The sequence below is a fragment of the Somniosus microcephalus genome, chromosome 7 (genome assembly GCF_052327205.1).
Source record: "Somniosus microcephalus isolate GS21.2 chromosome 7, FLI_Smic_1.0, whole genome shotgun sequence".
Classification (NCBI taxonomy): Eukaryota; Metazoa; Chordata; class Chondrichthyes; order Squaliformes; family Somniosidae; genus Somniosus; species Somniosus microcephalus.
Genome location: NC_140993.1, coordinates 90,900,438 through 90,920,451, shown reverse-complemented (window position 1 = coordinate 90,920,451; position 20,014 = coordinate 90,900,438). Strand labels below are relative to the sequence as shown.

The 20,014-nt window shown below is 52.9% G+C and overlaps 1 protein-coding gene across 4 annotated transcripts in view; it reads right to left on the bottom strand.

Moving 5' to 3' along the window:
* rmdn1 (regulator of microtubule dynamics 1) overlaps positions 1-9,493 on the bottom strand; it is a 64,623-nt gene extending 55,130 nt beyond the window's left edge. For 3 of the 4 annotated variants that reach the window (XM_085992741.1, XM_085992740.1, XM_085992743.1), the window contains exon 1: positions 9,339-9,488. In XM_085992741.1, the coding sequence (XP_085848867.1) occupies positions 9,339-9,458 (120 nt within the window). In that variant the 5' untranslated portion in view covers positions 9,459-9,488. Of the gene's footprint in view, positions 1-9,338 lie in introns of all 4 variants that reach the window. The other variant, XM_085992742.1, reaches the window with a different exon arrangement.
* Between the last annotated feature and the right edge of the window lie 10,521 nt (positions 9,494-20,014).

Genomic DNA, 20,014 nt, shown 5'->3' with positions numbered 1-20,014 from the left:
TACCTCGGTGAGATTTAAAATCACGGAGGCTACCGCGTAGTGTACCCCTTGGTACAGCACCTGATCTGTAGGCACTAGTACCAGCCCATTCCCTGGTCCCTTGATGGTGGTGGGGCACCCTTCCCTGGGTAACCTCGCCGCCTGCGCCATGGGCGGGGCACAAGCTCAGTGCCATTGACTGGGATCAGGGTGTATGGGACCGCACACACCTTCAGGCTGGTATCCCACTTCATCCCCTCCCCAGTGTCTTGCCACTGCCGGTGGAAAACAATGGATATGCCTGAGGGGCAGACTCTCTCTGACCCCCACATACAGATGTAAATCCCTTGATCCGGCTCCCACCACTTGTCCCAACACACACTTAATCCTCCGTGAGTCCCTGTAATCGTCCGGTGGGTATTGTTCCCCAACCGTTCCCACTCGACTGCGGGGTTTCTCATATCTTTGCTCAGCTTTCTGAGTCACCACCACCTATCCAGAGGAATGTGTCCCTTGCACGTTAGACATATACGTTTCCCTACGGTGACGCTGACCCTTGTGGTAACGACCCGTACCCTGGGGCACAGGAGGGAGGCCTCCCCGTACGTGAACCCGGTCTGGCTGGAGTACTGAGACGAATTGGACCCAGCCACCCTGGCCACCTTCCCTCGTGGACGTAGATGGCGGTCTCCTCTGCATCCCGTTCGCTGCTTCCATCGGTCGCTATCGGCGCTCTATCCCCTGAGCACCCATAGACGTGAGAGTCCTCTACGTCGCCCCTCTTTCCCAGGCTCAGTCCCATCAGGGCAAGTAGGATTATGATCCCCTTCAACCCGACAGTCTTTCTGCAACAGATACAAAACATACAGCCAGGTCCCCAAGAGATTCTCTAGCTTGGGTGAAGCATAGTCGAGCCTGGCGGCCTCGACTCAAATACACACTCTTAGTAGATTATTACTTATCTAAAACTACCCATCACCTTACTTAACTTAAGCTAAAACACCCGAACTTAAGCTAAATACTTAAACTTAACAATAACCTTACATTACCTAAACTATATACATCCGCCGCCCGTCTCTGGGCGGCCAGGCTAATTCCTGGTTGGGCTGCGGCACACCGCTTCCTCCGGCGTGCCTGCACCGTCCTGCACTGTTGGTCCCTCACCGCCCGTGGCGGCTAGCTGGGGACCTCTGTCCTTTGACTTCCCCCTGACTCGGGAGGCTGTCCCTTTAAACTGGGGAACTGGTGACCATGGCTTTCTGGGTTGGGGCGTCCGTGGGGACCTTCTAGGGGCTTTAGTAGGTGGGGTTTTCTTGGCCGATGGGCCTTTAACCCAGACCGCTGTCCCCTCCGATGCGGCCTGTGGGCTTACCACTGCCGCTGGCCGGGGATCTTCCCCCTTAGGCTCGACCTCTCCCGAACCTGGACTAGGGGCAGGTAACTCTTCGCAGCCTGTTGTTACAGGCTGAGAGTCTCCACCCCCAGGTCCCTAAACTAGGTCTGGGGCGGGGTCTTCGCCCTCAGGTCCCTCCTCCTCTATACCTGGGTTAGGGGCGGGGTCTTCACCCTCAGGTCCCTCCTCATCTGGAGCCCAGAAGAGTGGGGGAGTATCCCAATCGATGGGCGGGATGGCCCCTCCCTTTATGCAAGCCACAGCGCCTGCCTGTGCAGTCTGTGAACTTGCTCCTGCTGCAGGCTGAGGATTTTTATCCTCAGACCTTACCCCAACTGGCTGTTTTCCCCTTTCAGGTTTAAACAGTTTGCACTGGTTAATATGAAACCATTTGGTACGCCGGGGCATCTTAACGGCGTATACCATGGGGCTGGCTTTATCTACAATGCTGTAGGGCCCCATGTACAATGGCTCCAAACTTCCTACTTGGGCATAGTTCCTCACCGTGACCTGATCTCCTACCTCCCACTCATGGTGCTTTCGGGGTTCGAGCAGCAATCAGTTACTCCGATGCTGCCTTACGATGTTCCCAGCAGCCTGCTCGTGGACCTGCTTAAGGTGCTCGAAGAGGTTTCGGGTGAACCTGTACCGGTTTACCTCTCTGAGCTGACCATCTGTGAGCACCGGGGCTAGTACATGGGTGGGGGTCCGCATAACCCTGCCGGTCATCAGCTCGTACGGGGAGTACCCCGTGCTTTTCGACTGGCTGACCCGGATCCCCATCAGAACCAACAGTAGGACCTCAGCCCATTTACGGGGCGAGTCCACCGTCTCCTTCCTCAACCTTTCTTTCAGGGTCCTATTTATTCTTTCCACAATCCCTGATGACTGTGGGTTGTGGGCCACGTGCCACTTCCCCTCGATGCCTAGCAGCATAAGGGTATTCTGCATCACCTGTCCGGTGAAGTGACTCCCTTGGTCGGACTCCACATACTGTGGTAGCCCCCACCGCGAGAACACTTCCCGAACCAGGATCCTGGCAGTACCCAGAGCTGTGGCTGTCCTGCAGGGGAAGGCCTCTATCCATTTGGTGAACACATCCACCAGGACTAGGCAGTACTTATAGCCTCCCTGGGCGGTGGGCAGGGCCCGATGTAGTCGACCTGTATCGACTGCCATGGTCCCTCTACCCTCCTGATGTGTCCCATAGGTACCTTCCTTTTGTGGGGGTCGGGGTTATTCGCAGCGCACACAAGACAGCCTGCACAGAACTCGCGGACATCTTCCCTGAGTCCCGGCCACCATCCCGCCTGTTCCACCCGCTGCCAGGTGGTCTCAGGCCCGGGGTGTCCCGCTCCTGGACCCTCATGGGCCAGTTGAAGGAATTCCCTCTGGTGCTGCTGCGGCACAACCCACTGTTCCCCCCGGAACAGCATGCCCTCTTTCACGGAGAGGGTCGCTGTGCCGTACGGACCCTCTACCCTTTTTCCCTCAGTCACTGCACTGACTGCCTTGAGGACGGAGTCTTGGGCTTGGACCGTGTTAAGGTCCGGGGCTAAAGCTACCCCTCAACTCCCTTGGGTCCCGTCCCTACCTCTGACCGCCACCATGGGTCTGGACCCGTAGGGGTCCCAGAAAGTGCCTGTGCGGGCACCCTCCTTGGCGAGCATGTCAGCCTGCTGGTTGCCCTGGCTGCGGGGTTCTGTGGAGGAATGGGCCTTCACCTTGTGGATGAAACTCTCCCCTTCCTCCCCCACTGCGGCTAGGATCTTTTCCAGCAGGGGTTTTACTGTGAGGGGTCTCCCGTCGGCGGAGGTGTATCCGCGGCGGGACCAAATGGCCAGGTACTCCGTACACGAATTGCATGTGAACATGCTGTCCGAGCAAATCGTGTAGGGTGTGGGGAAGATTTCGGGGTAACGACCTACACCACCGTGGACAGTTCAGCCTGCTGGGCCCTCATGGTGCTGGGGAGCCTAATCGCCAGGGCAATGTTAGCTGCTGGGTCATAAACTCCACACCCCGTGAGACGCTCACCAGCAGATACCGTACTGGAACCGTCTACAGTACATTGATCTCGCGGCCCGTGGGATGTATCCCGACCCGTAAACCTATGTTCACTTCCCAAACCCCTTCAATGGAACACCGGTGGGCTGTTCCAGGATATACCAGGTTGGCTGCGAGTTTTGGCTCGCAGAGACCCTTCACTCTAAGATCCATCTGTGAGAGGAGCAAGGTCCAGTGGGCAATGCGGGCACTTCTCACTGTTCCATCCTTGATCGTCCCATCCAGAAGCATCTGGGTGGGTGTGTGATGGGTGAGGAGGGTGATGGGAGAGGTGCCTGTGAAGATCAGTGATCTTTTCACAGTCCAATGTGTGGCCAAAAGGTGCCTCTCACAGTTGGAATAGCTCCTCTCCACATCCGTGAGTATCCTGGAGGAGTAGACCACCGGCCTCAGCCTGCCGTGCCGCTCTTGGAGCAGCACAGCACTCAGGCTATCCCCGCTGGCTGCTACCTCCAGGAAAAACTCTTTCCCCCTATCTATGGCCCCTAGAGCTGGTGCGGTCTGCAAATCCTTTTTGAGCCTGACAAATGCTGCCTGGCAACCCTCATCTCAAAGCCACTCCACTCCCTTGTGTAGGAGTCGGAGCAGAGGGGCCGCTGTGGCTGCATAGTCCTCAATAAAGTCTCTACAGTACCCGGTTAGCCCCAGAAATGATCTCACACCCGTTACAATGTTGGGGACCGGTAACTCTTGTACCGCTTCTCTCCTAGCCTTATCTATGGCCCTTTCTCCAGCGCGCACGGTCAGGCCTAGGAATTTCACCGCCTGCTGGCCAATCTGTGCTTTCTTGGGGTTTACCGTAAAACCCTCTTGCCCAAGCAGCTCCAGCAGTTCAGCCAGTAGTGGGCCATGCTCCTCTTTCGAATCAGTGAACAGGAGCAGGTCATCCACATATTGTACCAACTGTCTGGGCTGACTGAACTCCTTTAAACTGTTTGCCATGCACTGATGGAAAATGCTGGGGCTGTTGTGGAAGCCCTGAGGCAAGCAGTTCCACGTGTACTGTTGCCCTTTAAACGTAAAGGCAAACTTGTACTGATCCTCCCTCCTTAAAGGGATGGACCAAAACCCGTTGGAAATATCCAGCACCATGAAAGTGGTCGCGGATGCTGGAATGCTTCCTATCAGGTTGGCAACTGCTGCTACCGTGGGTGCACAGGCTGGGATGTTACTGTTGAGCACCCGATAGTCCACCGTGGCCCTCCAGGAATTGTCCGGCTTTCTAACTTGCCACAATGGAGAGTTTACGTGCGTGGCTATCGGCTTCAGAACTTCCTGCTGTACTAACGAGGACATGGCTGCTTCCATGTCTGGCTCTGCTTCCTTGGAGAAGTTATACTGTTTGTGGTCGGGCCATGGGGTCCCCGTCTACGCTGACCTCAAACCCGTTGACCCTCCCGCAGTCGTGTTTGTGTGTGGCAAATGTGGCTAGGTGGGCCTGCACAAATGCCTGGAAATCCTTTGGGGTATTGCTGACCATAAGCTCGAGGTTATAATCCTCTTTGGGCTTCATGGTGCACAGGGTCCCCTTCCCTTCCTTTCCTGGGATCACTACTACCTCACCGTTCTTTCCTTTACCTGCCCCCCATAGGCAATGATTTCTCAGATCTACTAGGATCCCGTGGCCTACAATATAGTCGGCCCCTAGGACCCCTCTTCCACCCTCCACTTCCCATTTCATCAGGACACAGGTCCACTTGGACGGAGCGGTCCTAACCGAATGACGAGCGGGATGGAAAAGGAGCCAGCCTGTTCTTTGCCTGTGAACCCCGACAGACTTTATGGGACCCCATTAGATAGAGGTGAGGTGGTGTGGTTAGCTGAGTAGACCACGGTGCATGATGACCCAGTGTCCAACAGATAGGTCCCCGTCACCTTTTCTACCTCCATCTCCAAGAGGGGTCTTTTCCATTCGTCGTACCGGAGAGAACACAGGTAAACAGGCTGCGCTGGCTCTAGTCACAGCTGTGGGTTGGATGGGGCTGACAGGGTCAGAGCACCTGTAGCGGCTGCTACTCTCCCCTGGCCAGTCAATAAGGACCTCATGGTGTCCAAAAGTGACTCGACCTCTGCGGGAGGGATTCCTGCCCCTGCCTTTTGGGCTGGGGCTGTGGAATTCTTTCCCTCGTTGTCTTTCCAAGGGTTTTTGCACTCCTGCCACCAATGACCATCCTTTCCACATCCGTAACAATTCGTCTTTGTGTTGGCGGGGGATTATTCCCTTCCTGATGCCACTCTTTCCTACCCGGTTCGGGTTTTACCTCGTGCACCTTCTCCTCGGGTGGGTGTGCATCGGTTCCCCTACCGTTCTTATAGGCTAGAGTCAACTGTCTGATCACCGTAAGTTCGGTGGTCTGGAGGTTCTTGGGGTCGAACCAGACTTCTGCCTTGGCCCGGACCTGTGGCAAGCTGTTCGCCACCAGGTAACGGAGCCAATGGGCCAGGGGATTCCCGTTCAGGAACACCCGGTTCGGCGTCCCCGGACAGGCCCTCCGGTACACCGGCCACAGCCGGTCCACGAAAGCCTGCGGTGTTTCCCCTGGGAGCTGGACCGTCTTCTCCACATGGGAGAAAGGACTTCCCTCATTCATCCCCATGGCCTCTAGAACCGCATCTGAGCTCCTCATACCCGCTCTGCCCCCTCTTACACTCGTCAGAGAGGGATTGGAGGAGACTACTCTCCAGGGAGAATAGCAGCATCTTGGCCTGCTCAGCGCCGTCGCAGTCGTTGAGGCTGGCTGCCTGCTCTATGTCCCTGAAGTGGATCGAGGGGTCTCCCTTTTCGGACAGCTTCGGGATATGGTTGACCATAGCCCTAAGCTGTTGGGTGCTATAGGGTAATACGAACTGGTTTTGGAGGGGTCCCTCATTGTCGCCATTGACTGGTGGGCCGAACCTCCAATGCCGTGCTGGGCACATCGGTCCCGGCTCCGACCTCTCTGGCGGGGGTTGCTCCACCTCTGGCTCCACCCCACCTTGCTACCAGACCTCGCTGAAACCTGGCGCTACGGGTGGTGGTTGTGAGACCTCCTGTCCCACAACCGGGTCGTCCCTGGGCACTACCGGTGATGTTGGAACTGTCCTCCCCTCGTTCCCCATAAAATCCGCCTGGCCTGCCTTTGGGCTTATGAGGCATACCATGCCTTTTGCCTTCCTGAGGGCCAGGCTCAGATTTTCTATCCGCTCTTTGCAGGGGCCGTGGTCTGCCTCCTCAAACCCCTGTTTGCTCGCTAGCTTGTAAGCTGCCTTTACCTCCTGCACTTTCTCTTCCTGTTCCCTAACCTGCTTTGCCAAGCGGGCGTTCTTCTCCTGCAACCTTAACTCATTTCCCTTGGCTTCGGTGACTTGGCACCGTAGGTATTCCAACTGGGCCTTGTGTTCTCCCATTAAATACACACTCTCCTGATTCAAGGCCTGCAATGCTACCAATAACTTCTCCCCTGCTAGAGCCTTATCCTGGATCTCCAGGGCTGACTCCTTTAACTCGGCTGCCTGTGCTGCAACGAGCCTGTCCAAAAGCTGGACCTGCTTTTTGAAACACGTGAGCCAGACTGCCTTCTCTAAGGATTTCTTGTGTTCCTTTCCCTCTGTCCACTTAGCTGCTGCATCTACCGGACGCCCAGCTGTTAACAGAGTGGTGATCCACTTCTTAGTGATATTCACCTTGCTAAACACATAATCAGAAATCCTTTCCTCCATCATGGTTTGCTCATCCGAACCATTGTCTACTGTATCGCAACCCTGTTGCCAGTGCCCTGCCGCGGTCGCCATTTTCTGTAGGGGGTGGCGTGTGCGCCCAGTCAGTTATGCCCCTGACTGCCTGTGAGCGGTTTGAATTGCTCCCACACCCCTGGATTCTAGACACCGGACTTAGGTACAGGCGGCGATACAGAGTAGACAAGTGGTTTGGTGTAAGGAAAACCAAGATTTTATTCAAACAGAAATGAAAACACAGTCTTATGAGAAATTACTGATGAAAATTACAGGCATAAACAATAACTATACTTATACATGGAATGGGGAACACACGGCACATCGAGGGAAAACAACTGCATTAACAATCCCCTTATCCTTATCTCACCCCTATACCTAACTAGATTAAGCTGAGGGGCCAGGAATCCATGCTCACCAAATCCAAGCCTGTTGCTTTAACAGTTGTGAGTTTTGAGGTTTGGGCTTCTGTCCTTTGGGGTACTCCGTCGCCACGTGGTCTCAGGGCGCGGTGCTGGAGCTGCTGCTGCGACACACCTTTCTTCTCCTCAGCTACCGTCGTCCTCTCGTCGCGATGGGTTCTCTTCTTCTTCTCCCTCGGGCGGTCGTCGGCGGCAACGTTGCGTTTGTGGGACGGTTGGCAGTCTTTACTGCTTAGATTTTTCTATCTATTCCTTGAACGTCGGTATATTTGTTGTGGCGTGGACACCTGCGTTTAACGCCAGCTTATACGCAGAGTTCAATAGCCAACTTGTTCTCACTGTCCATACAATATGTTTTCTTCCCCAAGCGCCAGCTTATAACTAGGCGCACAGTTTTTATCAATGCGTCTTCTGCTGCCCTTCTCTGCTCTCGTCGGGTCTTTACCTTTTTCTTCGTCTCGCTTTGTCTCGTTTCGTTTTGTCTGCCCCCTTTTTGCGGCCCGTGTGTCCTGTATGACTTTGGACTCGGGTCTTGTTCCCCTCCCGCGATTGGTATGGATGTCTTTGGTTGTAAAAATTAATGCGGGGAGCGAGAAGAGAACCCGCCACGAGGCCAGGGCACGAGTACGAGCAGCAGCAGTCCAAGACCAAACAAAAGGTCAGAGTCAAGAGAGGGGAGCAAGAGAGCGCCGTTGCTACTGAGGGCCTACAATTATACCAGTTTCTTCAACTCCTTATCTGCGCGCCAAATCAGGTCAGTCCATTGTTTGACTTTTGGCAGGCTGTTTTAAATGATTATACCAATCTAAACTAACTGGCTTTAGATGGCCGTTTATCGCACCTCATGGCCCGATGCATTTTAATTGGCCAGTGCAGCTTTGGTGGCTTCCTTAAGCTGTTTCCGATTATTAATGCGGACAAACTAATAGCCTTATGCTTAGGCCTAACTCGGTTGATCTGTTTCGATCTGACGAAATGCATATTCAATGTTTGCCTAGCTGTCTGGCTTTTCAAACACAAAGTCCTTTTCACAGAAATGCATTTTAAGTTTCAATTTCCCAAAACTGCCTGTTCTGTGCTGCAGAGTCCAAGCTTTTAAAATCTTACAGGTTTTTGGTCACGAGGTGCAGATGCCATCTTTTGGGTACCCTTTTTAAACTGTCCATACAGGGTCCCTTTTATTAATAACCTTGGGGGAATGTGGGAATTTTTAGAACCGTACACTGATTAGGGCTATGATGTGGCCGGGGCAGAAATCTAATTGGTGAGATTCAAACATGGAGTTGGGGCGGACAAAACATTCAAGGACTTTGAAGGGAGGCTGGAGATCGGATGGGAGGACACTGCTGTGAGCACCCGGGAGAAAAGTCATAAAAGGTATTATAAACAATTGTGCATTTTTTTCCATTTGCTTTGAACACTTGAATTTATTAGTTAAAGCAATATTGGAGCAGAGGGGGGGAAAGCCTTTATGACTAGGCAGGATGGTTAGAGGCGGGAAGTCATGTGATGAAACCGCCAGGAATATGTGCAACCAGAGACATATCACCAACAACAAACCAAAGGTTAAACGTGAGCTTGCAATGTCCCTTTTAAACAACAAGAAGATCGATAGTCTGGAAACTGCAGGCGATTGGAGCAAGTTGGACCCGCGCCTGCGCAGTCACTCCCGCTTTGGGAAGTTGCAGCGGGGCAGAAGACGGTTAAATCCCCCGGGCCAACACCCCCTCCCCGGACCGGACAAACACTCCCGGGCCGGCACCTACCTGCGCTGTTACCCCGGGCCCAGAATAACTGAAGGGCCTCGCTCTGCAGCTCCAGCTTCGCCCGATCACTGCAGCTTTTAGCACGAACTGAGTATAAACGGCTCTAGCCACCGCCGCCATCCTCACCGTCCCCGCTCTGCAGCGCCCCCGCCCGCAGAGGGCGCTTTAAACCCCCGCTGTGCAGTCAGCCCAGCCTCTGGAGACACCTAGCGGTCAATGCAATAATAGCCAGTGCTGACTGAACCCAGGGATCAGACTGAACCCAGGGATCAGACTGAGAGTGCCTAGTGCTGACTGAACCCAGGGATCAGACTGAGAGTGCCTAGTGCTGACTGAACCCAGGGATCAGACTGAGAGCACCCAGGGATCAGACTGAGAGTGCCCAGTGCTGACTGAACCCAGGGATCAGACTGAGAGCGCCTAGTGCTGACTGAACCCAGGGATCAGACTGAACCCAGGGATCAGACTGAGAGTGCCCAGTGCTGACTGAACCCAGGGATCAGACTGAGAGCGCCCAGTGCTGACTGAACCCAGGGATCAGACTGAGAGTGCCTAGTGCTGACTGAACCCAGGGATCAGACTCAGAGCGCCCAGGGATCAGACTGAACCCAGGGATCAGACTGAGAGCGCCCAGTGCTGACTGAACCCAGGGATCAGACTGAGAGCGCCCAGTGCTGACTGAACCCAGGGATCAGACTGAGAGTGCCCAGTGCTGACTGAACCCAGGGATCAGACTGAGAGTGCCCAGTGCTGACTGAACCCAGGGATCAGACTGAGCGCACCCAGGGATCAGACTGAGAGTGCCCAGTGCTGACTGAACCCAGGGATCAGACTGAGCGCGCCCAGGGATCAGACTGAGAGCGCCCAGTGCTGACTGAGTTAACCCACAGACAACGAGGGTTCAATCTGCATTAACCACCAGGCACCTAGAGATCAGTCTGAAAAGACATATCTCAGAAGTGTAGGGTTCTCAAAATTCCCACATTCCCCAAAAGTTATGGATAAAGGGACCCTGTATGGACAAGTTGTTAAAAAGGGTACCCAAAATGGCTTCTGCAACCTCATGACCAAAAGTACAGGATTTTAAAAGCAAGGCCCTGCAAAAAGGCAGGCACTTTTCAAAACCTGAAACAAAACCTAAATTGCATAAATCTGTGAAAAGACTTTGTGGAGCCAAACAGCGAAGCAAACACAAAATATGCATTCATTCACCTTGGAACAGATCAGGTCAGAATGGGCCTAATCGAGGCCATTAGGTTTCTGCATATATAATCAGTAACAGCTCACAGTAGCCATCAAGCCAGGATAAGGACAATTAAATTTCATAAATAACAAACAGCCAGGACATCGAAGCCATTATACCAGGAGACAACCACCCCAGAAGTCGTTAAAGTAAATGGCTGTAATCATTTTTAAACGAGCCTGCCAAAAGTTAGACAAAGGACTGACCTGATTTGGCACACAGATAAGGAATGAAGAACCGGGTATAATTGTAGGCCCATCGGTAGTGATCGCTCTCTTGCTCTTGCCCTTATCTCTTGGCCTCCTGCCTCTCGTTCTCGTGCCCTGGCCTTGTGGCGGGCTCTCTTCTCGCTCCCTGTGCCGCTCAACACCAAGGACGCCCATTACTACACCGAGGGCCAAACGCAGGAGGAGAACAGGACCCGAATTCGAAAACACACAGGACACACAGGCCACAAACGGGCAGACGAGACGAGACGAAGAATACGGTAAACCGGTAACGGCAGAGAAGGGCAGCGGAAAGACGCGTTGGGGGACAAACGCCTAGTTATAAGCTGGCATTTGACGAATAAGTTGGTGTTCGGAGCATGGATAGCAGCGTCCATGATGAATAAACTGGCGTTCAAAGGATGGGTAGAAAAATCAGTTTGACAGTATAAACCGCCAACTGAGCCCCAACCATTTTAAAAAACCCGTCAGCGACTAAACCGTCCGAGGAAGAAGAAGACCCATTGTGACTCGACGACGACGTTAGCTGAGGAAAAGGAGGGTGATTCGCATAAACAACTCCATCGCCGCGCCCTGTGACCAGGTTGCGACAAAGTACCCCAAGGACAGCAAGAACGGACCCCAAAACTCACAACCGTTAAAAGTCAACAGGTTTCAAATTGGTGAGCATAAATCCCTGGCCCCTCATAGTTAATCTAGTTAGGTATAGGGGGTGGGATAAGGATAAGGGGATTTTTAATGTATTTGTTTCCCTCGATGTGCCGTGTGTTCCCCATTCCCATATAAGTGTAATTGTTCATGCCTGTAATTATTCCAGTGATTCTCAGTAGTGTGTTTTATTCAGTCTTTTAATAAAATTCACGGTTTCTTGTACCAAACCACTTGTCTACTCGATTTTCTGTATCGCCGCCTGTACCCAAGTCCGGTGCCTAGAACCCAGAGGTGTGGGAGCGATTCGAACCGCTCAGAGACAGTCAGAGGCGAAGCGGACTGAGCATACGCCACCCCCTACAGAAATGGCGACTGTGGCAGGACTCCGGCAAAAGGGGTGCGATACAGTAGACAATGGTTTGGATGAGCAAACCATGATGGAGGAAAGGATTTCTGATTATGTGTTTAGCAAGGTGAATATCACAAAGAAGTGGATCACCAATCTGTTAAAGGCTGGGCGTCCGGTAGATGCAGCAGCTAAGTGGACAGAAGGGAAGGAGCACAAGAAATCCCTAGAGAAGGCAGTCTGGCTGATGTGCTCCAAGAAACAGGTCCAGCTTTTGGACAGGCTCGTTGCAGCACAAGCAGCCGAGATAAAGGAGTCAGCCCTGGAGATCCAGGACAAGGCTCTAGCAGGGGAGAAGTTACTGGTAGCATTGCAGGCCCTGAATCAGGAAAGGGTTCAGTTAATGGGAGAACACAAGGCCAGGTTGGAATACCTACAGTGCCAAGTCACCGAAGCCAAGGGTAACGAGTTGAGGTTACGGGAAAAGAACGCCCGCCTAGCGAGACAAGTAAGAGAGCAGGAGGAGAAAGTAAAAGAAGTAAAGGCAGCTTACAAGTTAGCGAGCGAACAGGGGTTTGAAGATGCAGACCACAGCGCCTGCAAGGAACAGATAGAGAATCTGAGCCTGGCCCTAAGGAAGGCAAAGGGCATGGTGTGCTTCATAAGCCCGAAGGCAGCCCAGGCGGATTTCACAGGGAAAGAGGGGAGAACGGTTCAGACACCACAGGCAGTGCCAAGGGACGACCCGGTTGAGGGACAGGAGGTCCCACGACCACCACCCGTTGCGCCAGGCTTTAGCGAGGTCTGGCAGCAAGGGGGGGGGGTGCAGTCAGGGGTCGAAGCGGAGGTGGAACAACCCCCGCGGGAGAGGCCGGAAACAGGGCCGATGTGCCCAGCCCGGCATCGGAGGTTCGGCCCACCCGCTAATGGCGAGGACGTGGGACCCCTCCAAAACCAGTTCGTATTACCCTATAGCACCCAACAGCTTAGGGCTATGGTGAGCCATATCCCAAGGCTCACCGAGAAAGGAGACCCCTCGGTCCACTTCAGGGAAGTGGAACAGGCAGCCAGCATCAACGATTGCGATGATGCTGAGCGGGCCAAAATGCTGCTGTTCTCTTTGGAGAGCAAGCTCCTCCAATCTCTCTCTGACGAGTGTAAAAGGGGGCAGGGCGGGTATGAAGCACTCAGGGATTAAGTTCTGGAGGCCATGGGGATGAATGAGGGAAGTCCTTTCTCCCGTGTGGAGAAGACGGTGCAGCTTGCAGGGGAAACCCCGCAAGCTTTCGCGGACAGGTTATGGCCGGTGTACCGGAGTGCCTGTCCGGGGACACCTAACCAGGCATTCCTGAACGGGGATCAACTGGCCCACTGGCTCTGTTGCCTGGTGGCAAATAGCTTGCCACAGGTCCGGGCCAAGGCGGAAGTCTGGTTTGACCCCAAGAATATTCTGACCACCAAACTTACGGTGATCCGACAGTTGACCCTAGCCTACAAGAACAGTAGGGGAACCGATGCACACCCACCTAAGGGGAAGGTGCATGAGGTAAAACCCGGACAGGGTAGGAAGGAGTGGCATCAGGAAGGGAATAACCCTTCTAGCACAAAGCTCAATTGTTACGGGTGCGGGAAGGATGGCCACTGGAGGAAGGAGTGCAAAAACCCTTGGAAAGATAGCAAGGGAAAGAACTCCACAGCCCCAGCCCAAAAGGTAGAGGCAGGGATCCCTCCCGCCGCGGTCGAGTCATTTTTGGACACCATGAGGTCCTTGTTGACTGGCCAGGGTAGAGTAGCCGCCACTACCGGTGCTCTGACCCCGTCAGCCCCATCCAACCCACAGCCATGACTAGAGCCAGCGCAGCCTGTTTACCTGTGTTCCCTGCGGTACGATGTATGAAAAAGACCCCTCGTGGAGATGGAGGTAGAAAAGGTGAAGGGGACCTATCTGTTGGATATGGGGGCATCATGCACCATGGTCCATTCAGCTAACCCCACCACCTCACCTCTATCTAACGGGGTCCCATACAGTCTGTCGGGATTCACAGGCAGAGAACAGGCCGGCTCGGTTTCCATCCCGCTCTCCATTCGTTTGGGGACACTCCACTCTAAGTGGACCTGTATCCTAATGAAGTGGGAACAGGAGGGAGGAAAGGGGATCCTGGGAGCCGACTTTATTGTGGGCCACGGGATCCTGGTGGATTTAAGAAATCATTGCCAATGGAGGGCAAGTACAGGAAAGGACGGCGAAGTAGTAGTCATCCCAGGGAAAGAAGGGAAGGGGACCCTATGCACCATGAAGCCCAAAGAGGGTTATAACCTCGAGCTCATGGTCAGCAACACCCCAAAAGAGTTCCAGGCATTTGTGCGCGCCCACCTAGCCACATTTGCCACGCACAAACACGACTGCGGGAGGGTCAACGGGTTTGAGGTCAGCGTAAACGGGGACCCAATGGCCCGACCACAGAAACAGTATAACTTCCCCCCAGGGAAGCGGAGCCAGACATGGAAGCAGCCATGTCCTCCTTAGTAGAGCAAGGGGTCCTAAGACCGATAGCCACCCACGTAAACTCTCCATTGTGGCCGGTCAGAAAGCCGGACAATCCCTAGAGGGCCACGGTGGACTATCGGGTGCTCAACAGCAACATCCCAGCCCGTGCACCCACGGTAGCAGCAGTTGCCGACCTGATAGGAAGTATCCCAGCATCCGCGACCACGTTCATGGTGCTGGATATTTCCAACGGGTTTTGGTCCGTCCCTTTAAGGAGGGAGGATCAGTACAAGTTTGCCTTTACATTTAAAGGGCAACAGTACACGTGGAACTGTTTGCCTCAGGGCTTCCACAACAGCCCCAGCATTTTCCACCAGTGCATGGCGAACAGTTTAAAGGGCTTCAGCCAGCCCAGACAGTTGGTGCAGTACGTGGATGACCTGCTCCTCTTCACCGATTCGAGGGAGGAGCATGGCCCGCTACTGGCCGAACTGCTGGAGCTGCTCAGACAGGAGGGCTTTAAAGTAAACCCGAAGAAAGCACAGATTGGCCAGCAGGAGGTGAAATTCCTGGGCTTGACCATACGCGCTGGGGAAAGGGCCACAGATAAGGCTAGAAGGGAGGCGGTACAGGAGATACCAGTCCCCAACACAGTCACGGGTGTGAGGTCATTTTTAGGGCTAACCGGGTACTGCAGAGACTTCATTGAAGACTATGCAGCCACAGCAGCCCCTCTGCTCCGACTCCTACACAAGGGAGTGGAGTGAGCTTGGTGTTACGTCCGTGTAATAATAAGAAAAGGACTGCAGAGAACGGTACAACAGGTGTTTACTCAACGTGGTTCAAACTGCAACTGAAACAACAGATTACTACTCAGCGTTATATACAGGTGTGGTCACTGCCGGTACTACAGTATACATGAGCTGTAGAAAGTAGTTCCCCCCTTAAAGGTACATACATTACAATTCCTCCCCTTTTAGATTAACAGTACCATAACACTCATTTAACAATTAAATATCAAACTAATTACAATTAACACTTTTAACATGCAACATTAGCTGAAAATAGTCTATTTATAAATTCAGTCTTTCGGGAGGCTTCCTGATCCTTTCTGGATAGCGCCTTTCCCGAGTGTCTTGCTCTTGGTGCGGAGGCAATTCTGGCCCCCTGTCGTCGGTTGGTTCATCAGCTTCCGATGCTACTGTTTCTGGGGTAGATGCTACCTGTACGTCGGGTTCATCACCAGGTACGTATGGGCGAGGCATGAGGGTTGACTTGTTCCTGTGACTCTAGGATCTGGTCAGCATGGCGTCTCACGATGCTCTCCCCAACGTCCACTGTGTACATTAGTGGGCCCTGCCGTGTGCCTGTCGTTCCTGGCTGCCATTTTTCTGTTCGGTAGTCGCGGGCCAAGACTGGTTGCCCTACATTGAAGCTCCTTGTTGGCTTCTCATGGATGTGCTGGAATTGCTTACTCTCAACATCTCTTCGTACGTTTGGTCTGAGCAAATCCAGGCGAGATCTTAACCTTCGGTTAAAGAACATCATGGCTGGGGCCTGGTTGGTGACTGCATGTGTCGCATTCCGGTAGGCGAACAGGAAATTGTCCACCTTGTGCTGCAGCGGAATGTTGTCATTGTACATAGCCTTTATTGCCTTCTTAAAGGTTTGTATGAACCTCTCAACCAATCCATTTGTGGCTGGATGATACGGGGTGGATGTGTAATGCCTTATCCCATTCTTTTTCAAGAACCTCCGGAACTCTTCGGACACAAACTGTGGTCCGTTGTCGGAGCAAATCTGTTCTGGCAAGCCATTCCTGGCAAAAATGGTCCGTAGGACTGCAATAGTTTTCTCCGTGGTGGTGGAGGACATTTTGATGACCTCAGGCCATTTCGAGTGCGCATCCACGGCTATTAAAAACATTGAGTCCATGAATGGACCAGCAAAATCAATATGCACCCGTTGCCATGGAGCTGAGGGCCACTCCATGGGTGTAGAGGGGCCTGTGGTGGTGCATTTTGGACTTTCTGGCATCCTGAGCAGCTCTTGGTCAGGTCCTCAGTTGTGACACATTTTCCGGTGCTGGAGCCTTGACTACTACCTCAATCTTCTCTGGGGACTTATGTAACCCCTCTTTATCAATAACGTGGCCACAATACGAGATCTGTTTTCTAAAAAACTCGCATTTGGGGCGGTTAGCTCGGAGCCCATATTCCTGCAATCTAGTGAGCACCTGCTCCAGGTTGGCAAGGTGATCACTGTCATTTTCGCCCGTGACCAGGTTGTCGTCCAAATAACACTGGGTCCCTGGGATCCCTTGCAGGACTTGTCCCATTGCCCTCTGCCAAATAGCCGGAGCTGATGCTACCCCGAATACCAGCCGGTTGTATTGGTAGAGACCTTTATGGGTGTTGATTGTGAGGTATTTTTTTGATGCTTCTTCTACCTCCATTTGCAGATACGCCTGGGCCAGATCAATCTTAGTGAAGCGTTTCCCTCCAGATAGTGAGGCGAAAATATCTTCAATCCGCGGAAGTGGATATTGTACGGTGTGAAGGACCGGGTTCACTGTTACCTTAAAGTCCCCACAGATGCGAACCTTCCTTGGTTCCCCAGGCGTGCTGCTCAACGACTTTTTCATCACAGGGACGATGGGTGTAGCCCACTCGCTCCAGTCTACCTTGGACAGTACACCTGAACGTTCCAGACTCTCCAGCTCTGCTTCAACGGCTGGGCGGATCGCATAAGGTACCGGTCTGGCCTTAAAAAATTTTGGGCTTGCGTTTTCTTCAATTTTAATCGTCGCTGTCATGCCTTTTAGTGTTCCGAGTCCTTGCTGGAACACTTCTTTCGCGTCAGTTAGGATCTTTGACAGTCGCCCAGGTGTGACGTCGTCATCCTTTTTGTCAGCCACAGTCAGTGCCTCTATGGAATGCCAATCCAGTTGTATTTTCCGGATCCATTCACGTCCCAGTAATGGTGGTCCTCCATCTTGCAATACATACAGGTCTAGTTTTGGTGTTTCCTTACCATTATATATAACGGTCACCCTTATTTTTCCTTTAGGGTAGACTTTTTGCCCCGTGTACGTCTTCAAAATAATTTTTGTGTCTCTCAAGGGTATGTGTGAGAATAGCCGCTCGTAGTCCCTTCGGTTTATGACTGTTAGAACTGATCCTGTGTCCAATTCCATCTTTACCTGGACTCCTGCTATCTTGAGAGTGACCCAAATGGTTCGGTGATCCTCCGTTGTGATCACATTATGTAGTTTCAGACAACTCAGTTCCCTACTTTTAGAGTCGTTATCACTCTTTTGTTCGTCTGAACTATTCTCTGTTATCTTATGTACCTTCTTGTACTTCCCTTTGGTCGGTTTCTTATTGCTGGTTTTCTTTCCCGACCTGCAGACTCGTGCTATGTGTCCTACTTTTCCACACTGTCTGCACACTTTGTCCTTGAACCAGCAATCATTATGGTCATGTGTTGTTCTGCCGCAGCGATAGCACTTCACTTTTCCGTATGACATTTCATTTGTGCCATATTCTTGCGGTCTCCGTTGTATCTCTGCAGCACCCCGTGCTGCTGCTTCGTGTGATACTGCAATGCTGAAAGCCTTGTCCAGCGTAAGATCCTTTTCTGATAGAAGCCGTTTCTGGGTTCCTTCACTTTGAAGCCCACACACAAACTTGTCCCTTAAAGTATTTGCTAGTCCCGTTCCAAACTGGCAGTGTTTCGATAGCTTGCGCGGTTCCGTTAAATACTCAGCATTACTTTCATCTTTATGCTGGTTCCTTTTGTGAAACTTAAATCTTTCTGCTATCAGCACCGGTGTGGGGTTTAAGTGGTCCTGTAGGATTGACACTATGTTTTCAAAATCCTTTTCTACTGGCTTCTCTGGGGTTACTAGGTTTCGTAGTAAGCCATACATTTTTGCACCCATTGAATTCAACAATACCAGCGCTTTCTTGTCATCTGGCACTTCATTCCCCTTGCAGTATACTTCTATGCGTTCGACATATGTCGTCCAATCTTCGACTTCATTGTCGAACGCTGTGATACTGCCACTTCAGCATTTTTGGGTGTGGTTAGACTGGCTTAAAATGGCATCTCCCGCGCTTTCCTTTCTTCCCTGCTGCGGCTTAAAATGGCATCTCCCGCGCTGCTGCCAACGCCGCTCTCGGCGGTCCTCGTGGCAAATGGCGACGCCCTGTGGGTTTCGCGCGCTGCTCCTGCGCTGCTGCCAACGCCGCTCTCTGCGGTCCTCGTGGCAATGGCAGTGCCTCGCGTTTTCCTGTGTTCCTCTCTCCCCCGTTGACGCTGCTCGGCCCTTGAACACTGGCTGCGCTTTGCCTCTCTCCCCCGTTGACGCTGCTCGGCCCTTGACCACCGGCTGCGCTCTGCTCTCTCTTGCCTCTCTCCCCCGTTGACGCCGCTCAGTCCTGAACACCGGCTGCGCCCTGTGTGCTCTGCCTTCTCTCTCTCCCCCGTCGACGCTGCTCGGCCTCTTTCTGTGCTGCTCGGTCGGCTCTAGCCATTGCTGTCCGGGAAGGGTCTGTGCAGTACCTGTTGCCAGCCCGTTTCGCTGGACCACCATGACTGGAAAGCCAAGTCTGGCTCTCGACAGCCTCCCCTGCGATGCTCAAATCTCCGCTGGATGACTGGGCGGTTGCCCGTGGTCAACGCCCATGCTTTTGGACTCGACCTTCTTCCACTGTTCTCCAGAAGCGAATCCCTGGGAGGCGATGCAGAGTTGCAGGTAGGTTCGAACTTGCTCGTCGCCACTGTTACGTCCGTGTAATAATAAGAAAAGGACTGCAGAGAACGGTACAACAGGTGTTTACTCAACGTGGTTCAAACTGCAACTGAAACAACAGATTACTACTCAGCGTTATATACAGGTGTGGTCACTGCCGGTACTGCAGTATACATGAGCTGTAGAAAGTAGTTCCCCCCTTAAAGGTACATACATTACACTGGGGATGAGGATTGACAGGCAGCATTTGTCAGGCTCAAAGAAGACCTACAGACCACACCAGCTCTAGGGGCCATAGATGGGGGGAAAGAGTTCTTCCTGGAGGTAGCAGCCAGCGGGGATAGCCTGAGTGCTGTGCTGCTCCAAGAGCAGCACGGCCAGCTGAGGCCGGTGGTCTACTCCTCCAGGATACTCACGGATATGGAGAGGAGCTACACCAACTGTGAGCGGCACCTTTTGGCCACACATTGGGCTGTGAAAAGATCACTGATCTTCACGGGCACCTCTCCCATCACCCTCCTCACCCATCACACACCCACCCAGATGCTCCTGGATGGGAGGATCAAGGATCCTGAGTGTCTTGCTCTTGGTGCGGAGGTGATTCTGGCCCCCTGTCGTCGGTTGGTTCATCAGCTTCCGATGCTACTGTTTCTGGGGTAGATGCTACCTGTATGTCGGGTTCATCACCAGGTACGCGAGACCTGGGGTTGACTCGTTCCTGTGACTCTAGGATCTGGTCGACATGGCGTCTCACAATGTTCTCCCCAACATCCACTGTGTACATTAGTGGCCCCTGCCGTGTGCATATCGTTCCTGGTTGCCATTTCTCTGTTCGGTAGTCGCGGGCCAAGACTGGTTGCCCTACATTGAAGCTCCTTGTCGGCTTCTCATTGATGTGCTGGAATTGCTTATTCTCAACACCTCTTCGTACATTTGGTCTGTGCAAATCCAGACAAGATCTCAAC